The sequence below is a fragment of the Macrosteles quadrilineatus genome, unplaced genomic scaffold (assembly GCF_028750875.1).
Source record: "Macrosteles quadrilineatus isolate MER2022 unplaced genomic scaffold, UCM_ALF_1.0 Scaffold_2__2_contigs__length_208266976, whole genome shotgun sequence".
Classification (NCBI taxonomy): Eukaryota; Metazoa; Arthropoda; class Insecta; order Hemiptera; family Cicadellidae; genus Macrosteles; species Macrosteles quadrilineatus.
Window position 1 is genome coordinate 76416365 of NW_026542595.1, and position 21173 is coordinate 76437537.

At 33.5% G+C, this 21173-nt stretch overlaps 2 protein-coding genes across 2 annotated transcripts; both read right to left on the bottom strand.

The window, feature by feature from the left end:
- Positions 1-2087: 2087 nt before the first annotated feature.
- LOC128984444 (uncharacterized) lies at positions 2088-3341 on the bottom strand. The gene has a single exon (XM_054403764.1). It carries the CDS (start codon positions 3339-3341, stop codon positions 2088-2090), a length of 1254 nt encoding a protein of 417 aa, XP_054259739.1.
- Positions 3342-3395: 54 nt separating this feature from the next.
- Positions 3396-4307, bottom strand: LOC128984445 (uncharacterized). Its single transcript, XM_054403765.1, has one exon. It carries the CDS (start codon positions 4305-4307, stop codon positions 3396-3398), a length of 912 nt encoding a protein of 303 aa, XP_054259740.1.
- Between the last annotated feature and the right edge of the window lie 16866 nt (positions 4308-21173).

The window sequence follows — 21173 nt, forward strand, 5'->3', positions numbered from 1 at the left end:
AAAAATATAATACATTCCTAAGAACCATCGTGGAAATCTTGCAGACACACATGCCAAAGACCTACAAAACCTTAAAAAATGGCAATAATGGCATAAACGAATTCATTTATGATGACAATATAAATGAACTACGACAGGAGATGAAACACTCACACCTAAAATACTTAACAACAAATAGGCCTGAGGATAAAGCTACTTTTACAGAAACAAAAAAGAAGTATGACTCCGAAATAAAACTAAAGAAAAGGTCAAAAATATCATCTAAAATTGAAGAATCAAAAAACAAAAATAAAGAAATCTGGAGAATCATAAATAAAGAAAGAAATAAAAACCCATACAACAGAGAGAATATTATGCTTAGGGAGGGAAATGAAATCATCTCGTGCCCAGAAAAAATAAGTGAACTTTTTAACGACTATTTTATCAAAATCGGAGGCTCTGCTGAAAACTCCCACAACAACAGGGAAATATCGCAAGAACAAGAAGAAATGCAAACCCCTCAAGAACCCTCACTAGGAATTCTATCAAAATTCAATACAATAAACAAAACCGAATTAAAAAATATATTTAAAACTTTTGATTCAAAAAATGTCTGCGGCTTTGATGAAGTCCCCAACTCTGTTATAAAATACTGCAAGGAAGAACTAATAAACCCCCTACTAGACATCATAAACAGTTCAATCCTAAATTCACATGTACCTGATAAAATGAAAATAGCAACAATTTACCCAAAATATAAAAAAAGGAGAAAACAATTTAAAAACAAACTACAGGCCAATCTCAATACTACCCACCCTCTCAAAATATATAGAGAAAATAATTTTTAACCAGATAATGGACCATCTAAACGAAAACAACCTCCTAACTGAAAAACAACATGGTTTTAGACCTCAAAAATCCATTACTACAGCAGTATTTCAATTCTGTGACTTTATAACAAAAAACTGGGAAGAAAATAACAATGTCATAGGAATATACCTGGATATAGAAAAAGCATTTGACAGTCTAAACTGGAAAACCCTTATAAGTAAATTAAATGCACTTAACATAAAACAGGACGCTCAAAAATGGATCAAAAGTTATCTCACAAACAGAAAACAACAAGTAGAAATAGGCTATATAAAAAACAACATTGAACTTAAAACCAAATCTAGACTTCAAGATATGACCCAAGGAATTCCACAAGGAAGCATCCTCGGCCCCCTCCTATTCATCATATATATGAACAATTTTCCAGAAAACCTGCCAACAGGAACGGACTGTATTATTTTTGCCGATGACACCACAGTACTAATCCCTCGAGATCATCACCTCATAACTAACGGAGGAATAGAAAATATTTTAAAACATATCGAGCAATTCTGCAAATCAATAGACCTTAGAATCAATAACGCCAAAACTGTTACAATAGAATTTTCCTGCAAATCAAACCCAAACAAAGCCCCTCTAGGTAACTCAAACCCAAACAGATCAGACCATACCAAATTTCTGGGAATAGAAATAGACGAAAACCTAAAATGGGAACACCATATTAATTCACTGCAACAAAAACTATCTACATCAATCTATGCTATGAGAAGGATAACTAACCTAACCGACTTTACTACAGCTAAAATTGCCTACCATGCACTCATAGAATCACACCTCCGCTTTGGAATAGTTGCCTGGGGCGCAGCAAGTACAGACCTTTTCCAATCAATTTTCATATTACAAAAGGAAGCAATAAGAACCCTAAATAATACCCACTATCAAGAACATTGCAAACCATTTTTTATAAAAAACAAAATTCTCACATTAACATCCTTATACTTGATTGAAGTGATAACCCAAACAATGAAACTGAATCCCACTAAACGATCAGAAACTCATAACTACAACACCAGGAAAAAAACCGATCTGAACCTACCGCAACACAGATTAGAAAAAACAGCAAAAACCCCAACATATAGAGGGATGAAACTTTACAACTTATTACCACATCGGCTAAAAGCTATTACAGACCCGAAAAAAAATTGCTAACCAACTGAAAAACTATCTCCTCGAACGACCCTACTACAGTTTAAATGAATTCCTGGATGACCATACTTTTAACAGAAGACAATAAAAAACCAAGATACAACTAAGAAGATAAAGATAAAGAAAAAGATGACGCCTCCCCCATTCTTGATGACTGCGGAGGAGAAGAACAGCAGTAAGCAGTAAGTAAGTAAGTAAGTAAGTGAACATGACAACTTGAATGATGTAGTGGGCCAGAGTGATTGAGAGAGCTTGAACCAGTCAGGTCCTGTCCACCAAAGTGGGTGGTTGGCCAATAGCGAAGGGAGTAGTCCTCTAGATCCACAATCAGCTGGGTTCTGTTCTGAGGTGATGTGAGACCACACAATTGGGGTAGAAGTTTCTTGAATTTCTGCCACACGATTGGAGACAAAGGTTTTGAGGCGATAGGCAGCAGTATGTATCCATGATAAAGTGATAGTTGAGTCACTCCAAGCGAACACTTCATTGATCGTTAAGTATGTACTAAGACAAGAGACACAATATTGGATTAGTTTGGAGAGGAGATGAGCTCCACAAAGTTCCAAGCGTGGTAGAGATAAACGCTTTAGCGGTGCAACACGAGACTTTGCTATCAACAAATTGGTTGTAACTCCGTGGTCCTCCTTTTCAACTCTAAGAATCACTGAGGCGCAATATCCTGATTCGCTAGCATCACAAAAACCACGAATTTGGATATTTTTTGCTTGGTAAGTATCTACATGCCTAGGTATTTGTATCTCTGCAATAGAGGGTAGCTCCTTCAGAAATGAAATCCACTGTGAAGATAATTCACTCGGTAATGGATCATCCCATTTCAATCCTTTAGTCCATAAGACTTGCATGAAAGCTTTAGCCCAAAACAAAGGTGGAGTGATCCAACCCATTGGATCAAATAGTTGAGCGATAGCAGAAAGAACTGCTCTTTTGGTTAGCGGTAGATTGGGAATTGTAACAGTGTACGAAAATGAATCAATTTCTGGAAGCCATTTTATGCCTAAAACGTTGCATGATGATTCTTTCTCTGAAAAGAACTGTAGAGGTACGCCATGGTGATCTGTTGGTATTGCATTTAGTAAGTTCTGACAGTTAGAAATCCACTTTCTGAGTTGAAAGCCACCTTTGGACATTAACCTAATTACATCATCCTGCAACGCTAGAGCTTCTTCTTCGGTATTTGCTCCAAGTAAAGCATCATCGACATAGATTTGACCACGAAGAGCATTGGCTGCTAGAGGGTGGTTTGAACTTTCATCAGCGATAAGCTGTTGCACGACCCGATTTGCCAAAAAAGGCGAAGAAGCCATGCCATATGTGACAGTAGTAAGCTTGTATACTTGTATAGGCTGTGATACATCATATCACCCGTAAATTAATTGGAAATTACGATCCTCTGGATGAATCCAAATATTTCTAAACATTTGACGAATGTCACATGTAAACACAATGCGGTGTTGGCGGAAGCCCATGATGATGGCTGGAATGTCGTTGTGTAGTTTTGGTCCAGAGTGAAGAATATGATTTAGTGACAGACCAGAGGAGGTAGCAGCAGAAGCATTAAAAACTACACGAATTTTTTCTCCTCGGAGAACTTCATGATGAGGGAGAAAGAAATGTGGTTGTTCCAATGCAATAGGTGATGAACAACGTACCATGTGACCTGAGTCTTCGTAACCTTTCATAAAATCTACATATTTCTTCCTTAATTCTGGGTTGCGGTTTAGTCGATTTTCCAATGATTTGAAAATGCAAAGGGCAGAAGAAGAATTCCCAAGAACTGGGGGAGATTGCTTGAATGGTAGACGTACTTGAAATTTTCCATCTTTACACCTGCTATAACCTTCTCTAAACTGGGTTTCACAATTCAGTTCATCTGGAGAAAGTGATGGTGCATCAGGCACATTTTCTTGAAGCCAAAACTTCTGAATTGACTGGTGAAGATCAGTATTTGTAATTGTCAGTAGATTAATTGATGAAAAGCCTTCTACAGGTTCGACAGGTGTATTGCCGATCAATACGTAGCCAAAGACTGTATTCAGTGCAGTTGGCATATCATCACCAAGAGGGATTGCATCACCCTTTAGCGTACTGGCAAAGAGATCAGCGCCAATTAGTAAGTCGACAGGAGCGGGCGTATCAAAAGTAGGATCAGCTAGAACAAGGTTGAATGTACGATCCTTAACCTCTCTTGATATGTGGCAAGCAGGTAGGTTAGTAGTAATGTTATCGAGTACAACAACTGGATGATTTTTCGCAACCACGTGGCCTCTCATTGAAGTAATGTTCAAAAAACAGAGTCCTTTAGTGGAGATAGTAGCAGATGATATTCCCAGAATTTTATGACTTGATGATTTTACTTGAGAAATTCCTAATCTGCGTGCACATGAATCACTGAGAAAACTTTTAGTACAGTAAAAATATGTTTTGACCCAAAAAAAATTAGCACAACCGGGGAATTTGGCACAGATGTTGGGTGTACCTTCCTTTTGAACATACTAAAAGTCCCCTAAAATTGAAGCTGTGCTACGGCCGCCATATTGGAAAATGGCGGCATATTTCTGTATTTTTCGCTATAGTAACTTTATTATTAGAGATACAGGAAAAAGCTAAATGTACAAAATGTAGGTCATCTAAAAATACACATTTTTTGTATTTACCATCTTTCTCTAAACCCAACGGTTTTTGAGTTATTTGTTATTAAGTATATTTAGTTTTTTCTATTTATTAAAAATAGGTGAAACACATGGAAATTGACCTTACCTTCAAGGATTATGATAATTTATCCTATTTAGTTAAATAGTGTGATACTATAAAATCTAAAAATTTAAGCTTATTTTACGAGTAAAACAACTCCGCCACAGCAAACCTGCAGACTCAGCAATTTCCATTTGATTAGATGTTTTATTAAAAAATGTATATAAATAAAATTAGGTTCAACAGGTACCTAGGTTTGCTGCTACAGGTAGGTTATTATAGTGTGTTTTTTTAAGTAAAATATCAATACCTTACTATAAAATAACTAATTTTCCAAGTTTGATCAAAATATATCTATAAACAAGCAAACTGCAACAGTTAACTAATTCATAAGAATAGCATGGGAGTTTTGAATTTACAATAAACAAATTTGAATATACAAATTTTAGTTGTGTTTACTAAAAAGATGGCGATTATTCGTCACGATTAGAATATTAACCAAATGGGGTTTCAAAATGATATTTAGCCTGTTATTTAAGTAATATTAATTCGTACCAAGCACCGAAAATATTGTATGCAGTAAGGTAAACTACCATATTTTGTAAAGTACGCAATACTCATATTAATATTTTATCTTCATTTTAGCGAATTTCCCATATAGGGAATAAGCTATTACCGTAGTACTCATGGTAAGACCTGGACCGGGGACCGATTTACTTTTTCGTTTTGAGGTCCCTAGAGACCAAAAACACCATCCGTTCAAATTCATATATATATATATATTTATATATGTGTCCGTTAGCGCGATAACTCGAGCAAAAATCATCCGATTTTGATGAAATTTGGCACAAACGTGTAAACCTACGTTTATTCGAACGAGTTCGCGAACCAGCATGATCGGACTATGGGAACATGGGGACTTTATGGGGGGTTTTATGGGGAAAAAATTGGTTTTTCCCATTTTTTACCCTAAAAACTAAAAATTTAGCATTTTCTTTCCAAACCATTTTGTAGAGATTAAAAAAACAAATAATTTAGTGTATTGAAGCGTTATTATGCGCCTAATGGTTACAGAGAAAATTCCAAAAAACTGTAAATTTAAAATTCCCATGTTATTCTTATGGAGAATAAGTAAACTGTTGTAGTTTGCTTGTTTATGGTCATATTTTGATCAAATTTTGAAAATGCATTCATTTCATACTAAACTATTAATTAACATTTTACAAAAAAAAAACACGTTTTTACCCTCCCTGTTGCAGCAAACCTAAGTACTCGTTAAACTAATGTTATTTAAATAGGGAATAAATTTGATATTTTTAAAGAGACATTTTAGTGTAAATCGAATCAGGCAAATGGAAATTCGCTTAGTCTGCAGGTTTGCTGCGGCGGGGGTATTTTACCCATTTAATAGTTAACATTTTAGTATTGTGATGGCACCACCACACTAACTAACTATACTTGACATCCCATTGTAAATTTGGAAGGGTGTTTTTCGTGTCTAGTTCATGTTGGTGACTAATTAAGTATGGTATAGTATAGTTAGTTTTATTTATCAAAAATCTGTGAAACCCATCGCAATCGACGGTTACTTTCAAGGTTTACGACAATTATTCATCCCACTTAGTTGATATCAGAGTGATAGTGGTAGTGCCATCAAAATATTAAAATGTTAATTTATTAAGTGAGTAAAAATGAGTATAAAATATTAATATGACTATTGCGTAGTTTACAAAATATGGTTGATTTCCTCACTGCATACAATATTTCCGATACTTGGTACGAGTTAATATTACAGTACTTAAATTATTTGCTTCATCTCCTTTTGAAAACCCCTTCGGTTAGTATTCGAAACGTGATGAATAATCGCCATATTTTTAGTAAACACAACCAAAATTTGTATATTTAAAGTTGTAAATTGTAAATCTTAAGCTACCATGCTATTATTATGAATTAGTTAACTGTTGCAGTTTGTTTGTTTATAGATTTATTATGATCAAACTTGGAAAATTAATTATTTTATACTAAGTTATTGATATTTTACTAAAAAAAAAACACACTATAATAACCTACCTGTAGCAGCAAACCTAGGTACCTGTTGAATCTAATTTTATTTAAGTACAATTAATAAAACATCCAATCCAATGGAAATTTGCTGAGTCTGCAGGTTTGCTGTGGCAGAGTTGTTTTACTCATAAAATAAGCTAAAATTTTAAGATTTTATAGCATCACACTATTTAACTAAATGGGATAAATTATCATAATCCTTGAAAGTAATGGTCAATTTCCATGTGTTTCACATATTTTTGATAAATAGAAAAAAATTAAATATACTTAATAACAAATAACTCAAAAACCGTTGGGTTTAGAGAAAAATGGTAAATACAAAAATGTGTATTTTTAGATGACCGACATTTTGTATATTTAGCTTTTTCCTGTATCTCTAATAATAAAGTCAATATAGCGAAAAATACAGAAATATGCCGCCATTTTCCAATATGGCGGCCGTAGCACGGCTTTAATTTTAGGGGACTTTTAGTATGTTCAAAAGGAAGGTACACCCAACATCTGTACCAAATTCCCCGGTTGTGCTAATTTTTTTTAGGTTATTGGAATTTTTCTCTTATTTTTACTGCACTATTTGTTGAGCAGCGCTATCGAGCACAGCGCGTGCGACAATATTATTTCCATTGGGAGTGCATACATTTACTAGGGCTGTTCCTAGTAGAACTACATTGTTACTGCAATGAGATAAACCTACTAAGACCGTAGCATTTGATGTAGAGCCCTTAGTTGCAGAGGTATTGCTCTGTGTGGGTTCAGAAGGGGCATTGCTAGCAGCAGAATTAGGTTTTGATCCATCAGAGGTATGTTTACGAGGATTATTCCTTGATTGATATTGTTTAGAACTGTTGAGACATTGGTTAGAGGGTTGATGGTTGCTTTGTGCATTCAAATGAAGCATAGTATGATGTCGACGTTGACATATATTACAAGATCGGAGAGAGTTGCAAGTTCTGACATTATGTTGACCCAAACAATTATTACACAATAAGTTGCTTTGTACAAACTTTAGTCTATCTGATGGGGTTAAATTAGAAAATCTATAGCATTTGTATATGACATGATCACACGAAGAGCAGAAGTTACAATTATTTTGCGCAGTCAATAGGGCAGTGCGGTTTTGGTAAGATCCACGAGTAGACTTGAATGCTACTTGATTACTCGAAGAACTCCTTTGCATACTGGCGTTGGTTAAGATTCTTGAAGGTACAAGTGAGAGATTAGCTGCCTCTAGTTGATTGCATTGGGTTTCAATAAAATCAATGAGTTCCTTGATGGTTGGTACCTGTTGTGAATCAGTCCTATCATGTTCAAACTTGGATCTGAAATCATTATCAAATTTCCTGAGGAGATATATAGTCATAAATATGCTCTCATCTTTGAGGTCCTCGTTTAAGGCACGCAAGGCACTAATGTTTTCCTGTAGGGATGACACAAATGATCTCATTTGTTTTACAGAGCTATTATGTACAGAAGGCAAATCAATGATATTATTTATGTGAAGTGTTATCAATAGCCTAGAATTGTTGTAGCGCTTAATCAGTTGCTGATAACCAATATGATAATTGGCAGCAGTAATGGGCAATGATTTAATCAAATTTAATGGCTCTCCATGTAAACAAGACAGTAAGTAGGTAAATTTCTCGACATCCGAGAGTTTAGAGTTTTTGTGAACAGTGCTTTCAAATAAGCTATAAAAAGCTATCCATTTGTCAGCTTGGCCAGAGAATTCACCTAGCTTAAGAGTAGGGAGTTTTACACCTGTAAATTCTACTGTACCGCTGTTGACACTGGAATAAGATTGGTCCAGTCTGGGATCCGCTTTGGGAACAAGAATCGCACAGAGGCTGTGGATTTTAATATAAAGATCAGAGATTTCATCTTGGAGTTTAACAACATCAGCATCCTTAATATCTTCATCTGGTTTATCAGCACTATATAATTTACTAACCATTGACTCAAAATCATTACATTTCTTTGTAGCAGTTTCATCAATAATTTTGATTTTTGCTAAGTCTGCTTCTAGTTAAGGATCCGTCTTCTCTGAGAATGCAGTAACTTGTTGTTCAAAAGAATTCAACCTTAGTTTAATCAGAGAAGCTTGCTTAGTAAAATTACAAAAGCGCAATGGAGGCATTTTGTTTGCATAAATATTACAAGGCAGATTGTATGGACACTAGGTGCATAAAATTGAAGTTAGCGGTTGGCAACAAAAGATTGTGTAAAACATGTTCTCACTATTCCAAACTCCAATAATTGTAAAAATACCACAGAGAAATTAATTAGCCTATTTAAGCAATGAGGAAATTCTCAGAACACATTAGTTCAATTGAAATTGAGTAAGAAATTATTACTGACACATGAATATGCATATAAATGTCAGAATATAAATAGAGTAATAGGCTAAGCTTAATATCCAATGAGCATATGAACAGAGATCAGATTCATTCATACATATTGACTTGATAATATTCAATAGTAGGATACACAGTGCTAGAATTGAGGTAATGTTCAATGCAGTAAATAAATTGACAGTAAAATTAATATTTTCCTTCAAATAAATCTATTGATAGTTACTCCCAGTTGTACAGAGTAATTTAAATTTAATCAATATTGATACTGTAGAAACAGTCTTCAATCTCTACTGTGAGCTTATCAACTTGCATGTATTATGCACTGATTAACAAAGGATAATGTGTGCAGTAGATCAATCTTAAATCCTCTTGAATTGTAAAAATAATTAAGAATATGCTTCTTCAGGAAATAAAATAAAATGCAAAATCTTCAATATAAATAGTATCTTGAGGATATAAGTTTCAGAGAGAATTCAAGTTATATTCAGTAATTTTTAAAGAGTCAATTTTCAATTTCAATCTTCATGAGTGTACACAAGTTAAATGAAATGGCAGGAAAATTTACTTCAATAAATTTCACTCATTAATAAATGTCAATATAACCTCATTGTTTAAAAATGTAAACAAAGGTAAAAACGGGAAAATGGGGATAATTTTTGATGCAGGGATATTTTTAGATCCTAAGGGATATTCAGGGATTTTTAGAGATTTTCAGGGATTTTTATTGGAGCGGGGATTTTTCTAGAACGTACGGGATATGTGGGAAAAGTAGGGATATTGATAGTTTGTGCACCAGCGATTGGCATCCCTTTTGGAAATACCGGCAAACTCACGACACTTGTTATCTTGAATGAAAATTCCTGTTCGAGATTGAAATGTTCATAGCTTTACTTTTTGGATGATTAAAATAAAACTGAATTTCAGTTAAAATGAATTTGATTGAAAAACAATATCCATAGTGAAATAGTTTATAATCCGGCTCGAAGGACCAAATATGTTATGGATTGTTTGAATATTGAATTAGTTACGTGTTATTTAATTAGTGGACTGTATTATATCATGACGTTGGAATAATTGAGCAGTAAAATGACACATCTGAAACTTGAAAGAAAATAATTAATGAAGTCTTATCTAATAGTAAAATTGAAGTATCACTCACGACCGATCCTTTCTTCTCCGCCGCGTGGTCGGCGGCCTGGAGCGTGGAGTGTAGAATTCTCAGGGGCCCCTTGGTCCAGCGAAGATCATCCTGCCGTAGTGGATAACGTCGTTCACAGACACAAAGATAATCCGATAATCCCGGAGGCGAGACACGATAATTGTTGAATTTAAAACCGATCACGGTAAAAGAAAGTTCAAGGCACAAACTGGTGCGTGATAAGCGGTAGCGGGCGGGAATGTAGATTGACATTGACAAGAAGAAGAGATAAGAGGAAAAAGGAGTAGGTAATGCTACGTCACTGGCAGGATTACCAACTAGGAAAAGAGGAATAACTAGCAATGAGTCTGTGTTTATGTATGTATGCCAAAATGGGCTAAACTTTAATTAAACTTCATTTTGTCCTTTTTATTTATTATTTACACAACAGGCGTAAAACATTGGGAATATTTTTTATTTAAGAATATAAGATATTGCTTAGCCATTTTTCAGGTATAAATTCAAACTAAAATTATTCAGTTTTACTACCCAGAGTACACTAACCTCTTGATTTGCGGTTTCCCTCGCAAGAAATGGTTCGTTAACTTGCGACGCAGGTTCGTTATTACACAGAAAAATCACCATTTATTTAACCGTTTTTTAACTTCATTCAAACACGTCTTTATTAAAAATCATGATTAAAACCTCTTTAGATAAGATAAAATAGTTACAGTTAAAATAGTATACATGTAATACTTTGCACATTTAATATTTATTTACAAACAGCTCTAAATAAAATAAATGTTTATATATTTTTGTAATTCTTATCAATTTACATAAATTATTAGTATATTGGACAATGCCAAAAGTGATAGAATTTTGACGTATTGTAGTGAAGACTCGCGTGACGTCATTGTGATGTAGATAATTTTATAATTAGGCCAAGGTGAGTTTAAATCTTAATATATAAAAGTTGTGTTAGTTACAGCGTTTATAACTAGAAAACTACTGAACCAATTGGCATGAAAATTTACAGGGATATTCCTTTGGTAATAGAATAATAGAATAGCATAATAGCCTGTTTCCGTTTCAAAAACCCTCAAGGGAAGCGTCCTATGACCCTTTGCAGTTTACATGTTAATCTTATGGAAGAATGTTTTATTTTGTTTACCATGCCATGTTTGTCATTTCTTGATTAAATTAAATTAAGGAAACAGCTGTTGTAATGATAACCTAATTTTTTTTAAACAAATCTATGTATAACAAATGAGAGCTATCAAATAGGTTTCTATTCCATTTGTTTTTTACGAATATTTGTTGTCAAAAGTAACTGAAGGCAAGTGAGCGCAGCGAACGAGCTCCAACCCAAAGGTGAGTGAGCGTAGCGAACGAACTTCAACCTGCAGGCGAGTTAGCGTAGCAATCGAGCTAACCTGAAGGCAAGTGAGCGCAGCGAACGAGCTCCAACCCAAAGGTGAGTGATCGTAGCGAACGAGCTTCAACCAGGACATGATTGAGCCATGCGAACGAGCTCATCTAGAAAATGAACGAGCATTTGACATAAAACTACATTAGGACAGGACGACGTCTGTCGGGCCAGCTAGTAAACTATAAAGAATATGCTGCATTATATAAGGAAATATTGCTTTGTATTTTAAATTAGAATAAAAATTATGAAAATAATACCATTCACTATAGAAACTGTTTAAAAAAATTATTGTGATCATCTTGACCTAAATATAACATGAAACTGATTTTGCTACCACAACCACACTGCACGGCCTAAAATCCAGTCATCAGCTGTACAATAATTAATACAAATATTTATATAAAAAATATTTATATTAATTACTACAAGATATACAGCACATGTCTGCGGTTGCAGACTATCCGTGCTATGTTCTCATTACTCATATCTTAGCGAAGAAAAATGTCTATATTGAAAATAACAAGAAGAGATACGACCAATGATTTTCTAACACCACATAATAATATAATACATCAATATACGCATGTCAAATGTTTATGAGATGAGTTAACGTTATAATAGTAGTGGTGATGTATTAATCATGTATATTCAAATGTTCAGTGATTCAAATCTGCATATGGATGGAAACCTACTTGTTCCATTATAGGGACGACGAGTCGAGTTATTTAAATTTTACGGCATGTTCGCTTTTTTAATAACAAAACAGAAATAACCGTGAACTATTTACGTATAATTTATTATGCATTTCCCGATCTCTCATATTTTACAAATAAATTTAAAACTTCTAATATTTCTAATATTTAACCTTCAAGAATTCGTAAAATTGAATTAATGGTTAATTCTTGCTTCAGCGGATACTTAAAAGCATTACCTAATCATATGACTCTCTATTATATGGAAACCTCTTAGTTTTTTAAAGTGGCATAGAAAGCTAAATGCCATAGTTTGTCGAGTATAAAAGAGTTAGACTGTTGGTTTGATACACTAACATAACATAATTATGCGTATTTGTAATAAATTGTGAAAAATTGTCACAGAGAGCTTAGACAGCGGACTTAATAGGCAACCCAGATCAAAGGGAATCTAAAAATATTGTTGGATCTATCTATGAAATTACAAATTATGGAAATTTTAAATATACTTTTCACTGTTCATAAGGCTGTTCTTTCTGTACAAAACACACTATAGATTTGAAATGCAGTTTGTACACAGAAACTTTGATAATACTAAACCCATTGATAATATAAAATACCCCCGCCGCAGCAAACCTGCCGTCTAAGCGAATTTCCATTTGCCTGAATTGATTTTAAATTAAATTTATTTAAATAATAGGTTTAACAAGTACCTAACTTGCTGCTACAAGAAAATTCAATTTAGTAACATGTTTAATATAAATAAAAAATAGATCCATAAGCGATTAAACTACAACATATTTATTTAAACTACAATATTTATAACAATAACATGGAAATTTTAAATTTATATTTATACTAATTTTTTTTAAGCTTTTAACATAGGTTGAAGAGAATGTGGAACATTATGTGTTTTGAGGGGAAAAATTAGAAAACCCAATTTTACCCCATAAAATGCCCTATAGCTTCGCTAATATGGTTAGGTCATGCTGGTTCACGAACTCGTTCATTTTATCCTGCCTTACATTTTCAAAATCGGACAAAAATTATCAAGTTATCGTATTTACGGAAGTATAGACGTAAAGAACACAATACCTATAGGTTTGAACGAATTGTGTTTTTTGGTCTTTGTGGAAAGATATCAAAATAAAAAAGTATATCAGTAGTCGTGTCTAGGGCTTAACGAAACCCCTACAGTAATAGCTACTTGTCTATAGGGAAATTTGCTAAAACCAAATGTAAAGCATAAGAATCAGACAAACTAAGAGCTAACCTTTAGATTAGATTTTCAGTTATTATAAAGTGAATTTAAGATGGATATAACAATAATATTACTGAACTTGATAAAAAAAGTATAAATGAAATCTTTTATAAAAAATTCTGATCTTTCTTAACAATTTTGCTACCTACTGACATTTAAGCTATTAACAGTTGAAATAGGGATTTTTGTCACAGGTCTGCTTAAACTAGGGTCACCACTTGGTCTGAACTCACTGGGCCACCACACTGAATTATTGTTGGATGCCAACATGTAACATCTAATGGTTTGTCACAGATGTTCCTACTGTAATTTTATCAACTTGGTTTTTATACATGGGTCTAATCGAACAAGTCCTAAATATGTTGGGCTCTGGTCTCCACATGGGTGATTTTTTTCTGTACAAATGGCAGTATTTTTATAATACAATAAATCCTACTAGTCTCGATGCATTAGTTGACCCAGTCCTTTTCAAGTCAGTTGGTGTGTGTTTTATTATAACCTTTTTGTGTTTTATATTACGATAAAAATCGACACACTGCTCATGGATGAAGACACCTAATACAGACTACAAGTAAGCGATGGGCCAATGTTGACTATAGTTGGCAACAAAAATAATTTATTTATAATACACGAGTGTATTTTTTATTTGTTTTTTCATGCAAATAAATGTTATTAAGATATAAATTTATCAGAAAAACTATAATATCAAATATTGGTCTGTGGGTATGTTTAATTCAATAAGCTTGGTCCAAAAGGGAAATCTGCCCTACAGTGACTTAAAGTCTGGTGTCAAATATAGTTGACCAAATATAGCGTGTCAAATATAGCGATTGTCAACGTTAAATATTTATTTGTGAAATGGTATTTGTCCTGTCAATGATTTCAACTCAGCACCCTTCCACTCCACATTAAGCAAAGTTTGGAGACTCTATTATAATTTAAATTGTGGTTAGCACATAGAACCTTATGAAAGCTATTACGGATGTAAATGGTTTGTTTATTTAACCACGGTGCGTTTTTACCCCCCTTAAATTTTGGAACCCTACGTTGTTCTCATTGACCATTCAAGATCTTTATTTGTCATTAAGTAATACAAGTATCACAATAGACTTCGTCAAATTTTTTTTTTATTACATACAGTTAATTTTTTGTTAGAGTAGGCCTAACAGCTACAATGCACCAAGTTAGTAACAATTACTTTTTTTAAATATAACTGTTAACATAACTAACTCTAAAAGACATAAATCAATAATTTACATGTCAATGATAAAAAATAAAATCTTTAAATATAATAACAATAAAATCTTTAAATATAATAAAAAAGTCGTATTTTATATCAGTCATGCTGGTTTGCCTGAATAAATGTAAGTTTACATGACATTCCATCACAATTAAAAAAAATTTTAAATCTAAATTGGCAAAAATAAAGTTGAGTTTCTATTTGTTTTTTGATTTTGTTACAAGTAATAATTTTTCATATTTTGTACATAAATAACTTGTAGGAATGATGTTAACTAGTGGATGTTAGTAAAAAAGCCTCCAAAGGAACGTCAACCTCTCCACCATCTTGGAGGTCGCTCAATTTTTTAAGACAGTGGTACTCAATGAACTTTGTTATGCAGAGATTAATATTATAATTTAAATTTTGAAAATAATTAATTAATAATTAATACCCACATAATAAATTCAATGTTATTTAAACTTATATGAATTTAGTGAATTAGTTTTGATATTTCTTTGTTATATGACCCTTTCCCTAGCCAATTTTTTACATTCTTAGCAATGCCTAAACAGTTTTTGCAGTGAACTTATTAATTTGTTATTTAAAACCATTAAGTAATTTTTTATAGGTAGAAACAAATTTTATATTGAAAAAAAGAAAGTTTATAAAAAAATATTCTTAAGTGGATAAGGTAAGTTTGTATGTTTTACAGATTTGTTCATTTAAAATTTGTGTATGATGTAAATTACTCTTAAGTGAAGTGTAATGTAATGAGAACCACTGAAGGGAAAGAGGTTCCCACAGCCTTGGTCACACAAACAAGGACTGTGGTATGGAGTAAACCCTTCTACAGAACTGTCTTGAACAAGACAGTTCACGTAACTGTCTTTCGTGAAGAACAGTTGGGCACGTAGCATTTTATCACCTCCACCTTGTGAGTTGACTTTGCCGTAGCGGTTTTTTTTACTAACTGTCTTTCGTAAAGAACAGTTGGGCACGTAGCCCTTAATCACCTCCACCTTGTGAGATGACATTGCCGTAGCGGTTATTTTTACTAACTGTCTTTCGTAAAGAACAGTTGGGCACGTAACCTTTTATCACCTCCACCTTGTGAGGTGACATTGCCGTAACATCTTGTTTTTTATTAACTGTCTTTCGTAAACAACAGTTTTGGGCACATAGCCTTTTATCTTTTATCTGCCTTTTAAATTATTTATTATTCTTTTATGTACGTATTGTTATCTCAATTTATCCATTTTCAATATGGTTCAATATTGTTGTTTAAATTACTCATTATATAATTGTTAAAGTTGAGAAGAGTTTAATGCTTGTTATGCATTGTTATATATTTATTTAAGATAACTGTTTCAAGTTGTTGTTAAAGAAAGTTAATTTTAGTTATGTATAGAAAGGTAAGTAGAGAGTAAATGTCTGTTCTGGTACACGAAATTTTGAGGAAAACACTGTCTGTTCTGGCGCACGAAATTTGGAAAAACACTGTCTCTTCTGGAACCGAGCTTTTTGTTTCATAAGAGAGCTGGTTGAAGCTGGGAGGCAAGAGCTCTGCTGACGAGGTTTAAGTAGTGTAGTGTTGTAGAATCTTTTTACACTAACAGAAACTAGAGACTGCAAATATCCTACATACCAAATTTAAACTTGATAGCTCAAATAATAATGAAGGTATTAAGAATTGGTTGAATGTCAATAGTTAAGCCCAAGTTTTATATTTATGATTCTTTCAAATATCTTTACACTTGGATCAACTGCATTTTATTCCTAACCTACATCATATGAATCTGTTGATAAATAACTACAGTATATGTGAAGTGAATTAAAAACATTCACACAATTGCATGCAAAACACGCAGGTCTATCCACCAATCGGATTGTTTTTGCATTAAATCAAACTTGAGACTGCTATCGACCTACATATTAAATTTTTACTCGATAGCTCAAATAGTAATTTAGATATTATGCATTAGTGTTCAAAATTTCGTGTTCTGGAACACGAAATTCTAAGCAAAAACACTTACTGTCATGGAACCGAGTTTCAGCATCACTGTTGAGGCTTAAGTAGTGTTGCATCGCAGTATTTATTTCACATTAACACAAACTAGAGACTGCTTCCGTCCTACATTCCAAATTAAAACTAGATAGCTTAAATAGTAATGGATATTTTAAGCATCAGGTGAAGGCTTATATAATAATCTATAGTTGCTGTAGCATAATATGTAAAACTTGGTTTTGTGGGTATGATAATTAATAAATAGCATCATGTGTCAATTATTCAAACTATTTTTTAGTTTACTGTTTCGCTAGCCTTTGGTCTGTGTATATTGTTGGCCAAGTGACACCGAATCTATATGTTTAAAATATATACTTCTACCCCTAGCGTCACCCAAAGTGTCATAAATAAGTAGCAATCTGTAGCAAATGTGTTAAGTAAAAAATAATGTTTATCAGCTAAAGATTTAACAGATGAAATACCATACCCACTAACAATATTCTAAATCATGATAATGTGTTTTGTTAAGATTTTAGACTGAAACCGGATATTGTTTGCTTAAGCGGGGTTTGAGACCACTTGTGAATATTACACCCAGGTTGAACATTATATAGCCAGTCCAGCAAAACTGGTTGTCGCAATATAATGTTCTCTCCCTTTTAGCAAACAGGGAAAGTGAATTTCAAGTTATTTTTTGGAAAACATTTAATTTTTGCAATATTTACATCCAGATTTATGAAAAATAAATAAAGGAACTGAACAAATTCGACATGTTCCTATTGGAACTTTAAATGTTTGATACATGTGGTTACCATTATGCCTTAAGTATGAAGGAAGATTGACCATTTCTTCACAGTCTAAACACAACCTATTACAGTCTCCAAAAGACTCATAGTAGTTTAGAGTTATGTAACCACAATTTTCTCGATGATAATTTAAAATGTCCTGCCTTAGTGATGATGGAAAGTTTGTAATTTCTTTTACATAAGGTAAAAGGAAGACATTTATACAAATCTTTCTAATAGAAAGCTCGTATAAGGACAACATGATACAGCGGAGGCTAGCTATAGAGTAACACTTCAATATTAAAATCTGTTTTCAAATACGAAGATAAGTGATTATCATGAGCATGGTACCAAGGATGCACGTGGTACTTGGGTTAACAGTTCATTATGCAATCAAATTTTTCAAAAAAGTTTGCAAATAAATTAAATCACGTTTTAAATTGATGCAACCGAGTAAATAGATGATAAAACCAAATTTGAACAAACAAGGTCTCCCGAAGGTCAAAAAATCCTTGACAACCTAAGATTGGTATTCTGCTGTACTGATAATAATAAAAAAATGTTCATTAACTTTGATAGACTGATATTAAATTCAATATATCTATATTAATAAAAAAAATAATAATTTATGCATTCTGATGTCTTTGTAATTAAATTTGATAGCAAATGTATTCCTATTTTGTAAACCTAATACGAGGAATATTTGGTACATAAAGAAAACTCAAATGCAAGACTTTGTTTTATTGTTGAACTGGAGCACATTTCAATGCTTTCACTTGTTGTTATAGGTAGAATGTTTTTAGTTTCAGTGCTAAGTCAGAAAACATTTTAAATTTCCTTTTTTTTAAGAGTAATAAGTGTATGAACGCCTAACAATTATTTTGTATTTTATATCTACTTAAACTAATCGTTACATAACTAAATATCACAATATTTCTTAACTTATATCATTATTTTTTAGAAGTCTGGATTTAAGCTAATGATAGCATCGGTCGATGAAGAAGCGAAAACCGTTTTACATAACATGAAAATCCTAGTCAAGCTATTTCCACAAATACGGGCACCACTGTTGGCGGCTTTGCTGGGTAAGTAAGCCTAATATTGTTTAAAATTGAATAGCATTTAACAATTAGTGAATGTAATGAAAACTTAAAATGTCTGGGTACTGTCTAATGCATAAGTCTGATGGCTACATATTGTGTATTACTCAGTGATGAATAAAATTTTTGATTACTGAACTTTGAACATAAGTTCATCACTGCAATATGTTATTTAGTACTAACTTAAAATTTGCATTCATATAGCCTAAACCAGCGATGCACATACGCGCAGCCAGATTCTACCTATAGTCTGCTGTCACATATAAGTTAAGCGAGGGCTAGTGACATTAAAATAGATTGGCGCCATCTGCATAATCTGCGTCAGGCTCCCAATGTTATTAAAAAGCTTAACTTATATCTTCCTAACGGTCTTTTAAATAACAACTCAACATTCACAAGAAATTGACGATTCCCCTGTCTACGAGGACGGCAGAGAAGACATCGATGGTAAATGGTCTATTTGAAGATCCTGAATTCTCTGCAGTGAATGGGCTACAGAGATGTCTGTCGCATATGTGGGTCACACTTGGTCTATGGATATGATGATTAGTTATATGGTTATCAAAAATGTTTTTTACACCACATTATGATGTTTTTAGCTTTATTACAAGTGTTAATTGGAGGCGGAAAGCTACGTTTTGCTGGCAATGCCAGCTTTCATCATCATTTGGGGGCCATGCAGGTTTTTACCTAGGGCTGAAAATCAGCTGTTAGCTTATTTACTTAAATCATATTAAACACAATAGACTTGTTTTAGTGTGCAATAACTTAACAGTTATTGTTCCTTTATTGATTTCAGCCACATAAAAGACCCTTGAAAAAACTATCAAAATTATTCACGAATGCCAGCAAAGCGGCCGACGTGGATTGCCTCGGCCTCGCCGACAGGAATGGAGAGCGAAGCCGAAGGACGACAGAAACAGAAGGCTAAATGCAGAAAGAAAAGCCGAGGAAAAAGGAAAGAATAAAGTAAGTGTTCTCATGCATTTGTAACAGGTTCACTTTACCTATTGAGGCTTAATGTTTGTAGTTTTAAAGGCAGGAACATTTTTTTAAGGATTTTGATTGATTTTTGTTGTGATTATGGGACAGGCATATTGGCAGAGAAAGGTTTGTATCCTGTATTATGTGGAGGCATGTTAAAAGCCTACCCAATTTCATACTGACCACACTTGACTGTAGACAGATTCTTTTTATTTTTCATACTTTTATTTGAATGAGTTCGCGAACCAGCATGATAGAACCATGGGAACAAGGTTTTATGGGGGGTTAAATGTGGTAAAAATTAGTTTTCCCATTTTTGACCCTGCAAACATAACATTTAGCAATTTCTTTGCAAGCCATCTACTATAGCATAAACAAAAACAAAAAAATTTAGCATATTGAAGAGTTATCATGCGCCTAATGGTTATGGAGCCCATTCTAGTACTTTTGTATTATACGGAGGCCACTCTTATATAGCACGCTGCGGCGGTTATGTTTGGTTGGTTAATCAAACGATATCAGATGAGATGAGTAATACTCTAACCTGCCAAATCCCCTTCAAGTAGGCCTTGATCAGGTCGTTGACCAGATCGTGCATATATAAATTGTATCTGGGTCGGTATCCTGAATGATGACTCATCTAGTATCGTTAGATGCATAACAAAACTAGGAATGACCTACAAGCATATTTGTGATAACCTAACCTAACTTAACTGATGCAGCCCACTGTATACCTAATTGGGGGAGTACATGCGGCAGCTAACGGTGGTGACGCATTCAACTCAATCCTTGCCGACATCACTGCCTTCTAGGAGGCAGAACTCAAAGGCCGCTAATTGTAATCAGGTAAAATTTGGAATTAGGTCGATTAAAGTATTTCCAATAATAAAGTTATTTTTGGTCTCCGGTAAAAAATAATCATTTAGTTTTTTTTATGATAGTTCTGCTGAAAAAAACATGTGACTAAACCTGTCCTGTTTTTAAGCCTATTCTTGCACACCATATTTTTGTGGCTTGCGTTTAATCTCATCTTCCAAACAAACTAAACCCACAACATTGTTAGCATCCATTTTAAATACATCTTGACTGCCGCAGCGCAAGAGAAGCAAGGGTACACATGTTAGTGGCAGCGAGCATGTTCAATCTCTGTCAGAATCAACAAGCATGCTCCGTCTGTTGGAAAAATCAAACATGTTCAATGGTGTACGCAACGCGTTAGATAGAGATAACTTATGTGATTGTTTAAAGGAGGTACTGTATTTTAGTGTAAAGTAAATCCAATCAGGTAAATAGAAATTCACTTAGTTTGCTGGGGGGAGAGGAGGTGGTTTTATTTGTGATATATCTTGATATATAAGAGGAGGTTTGTATACCATAAATTAATATTAATAAACAAAATTATTATTTCTTTTTA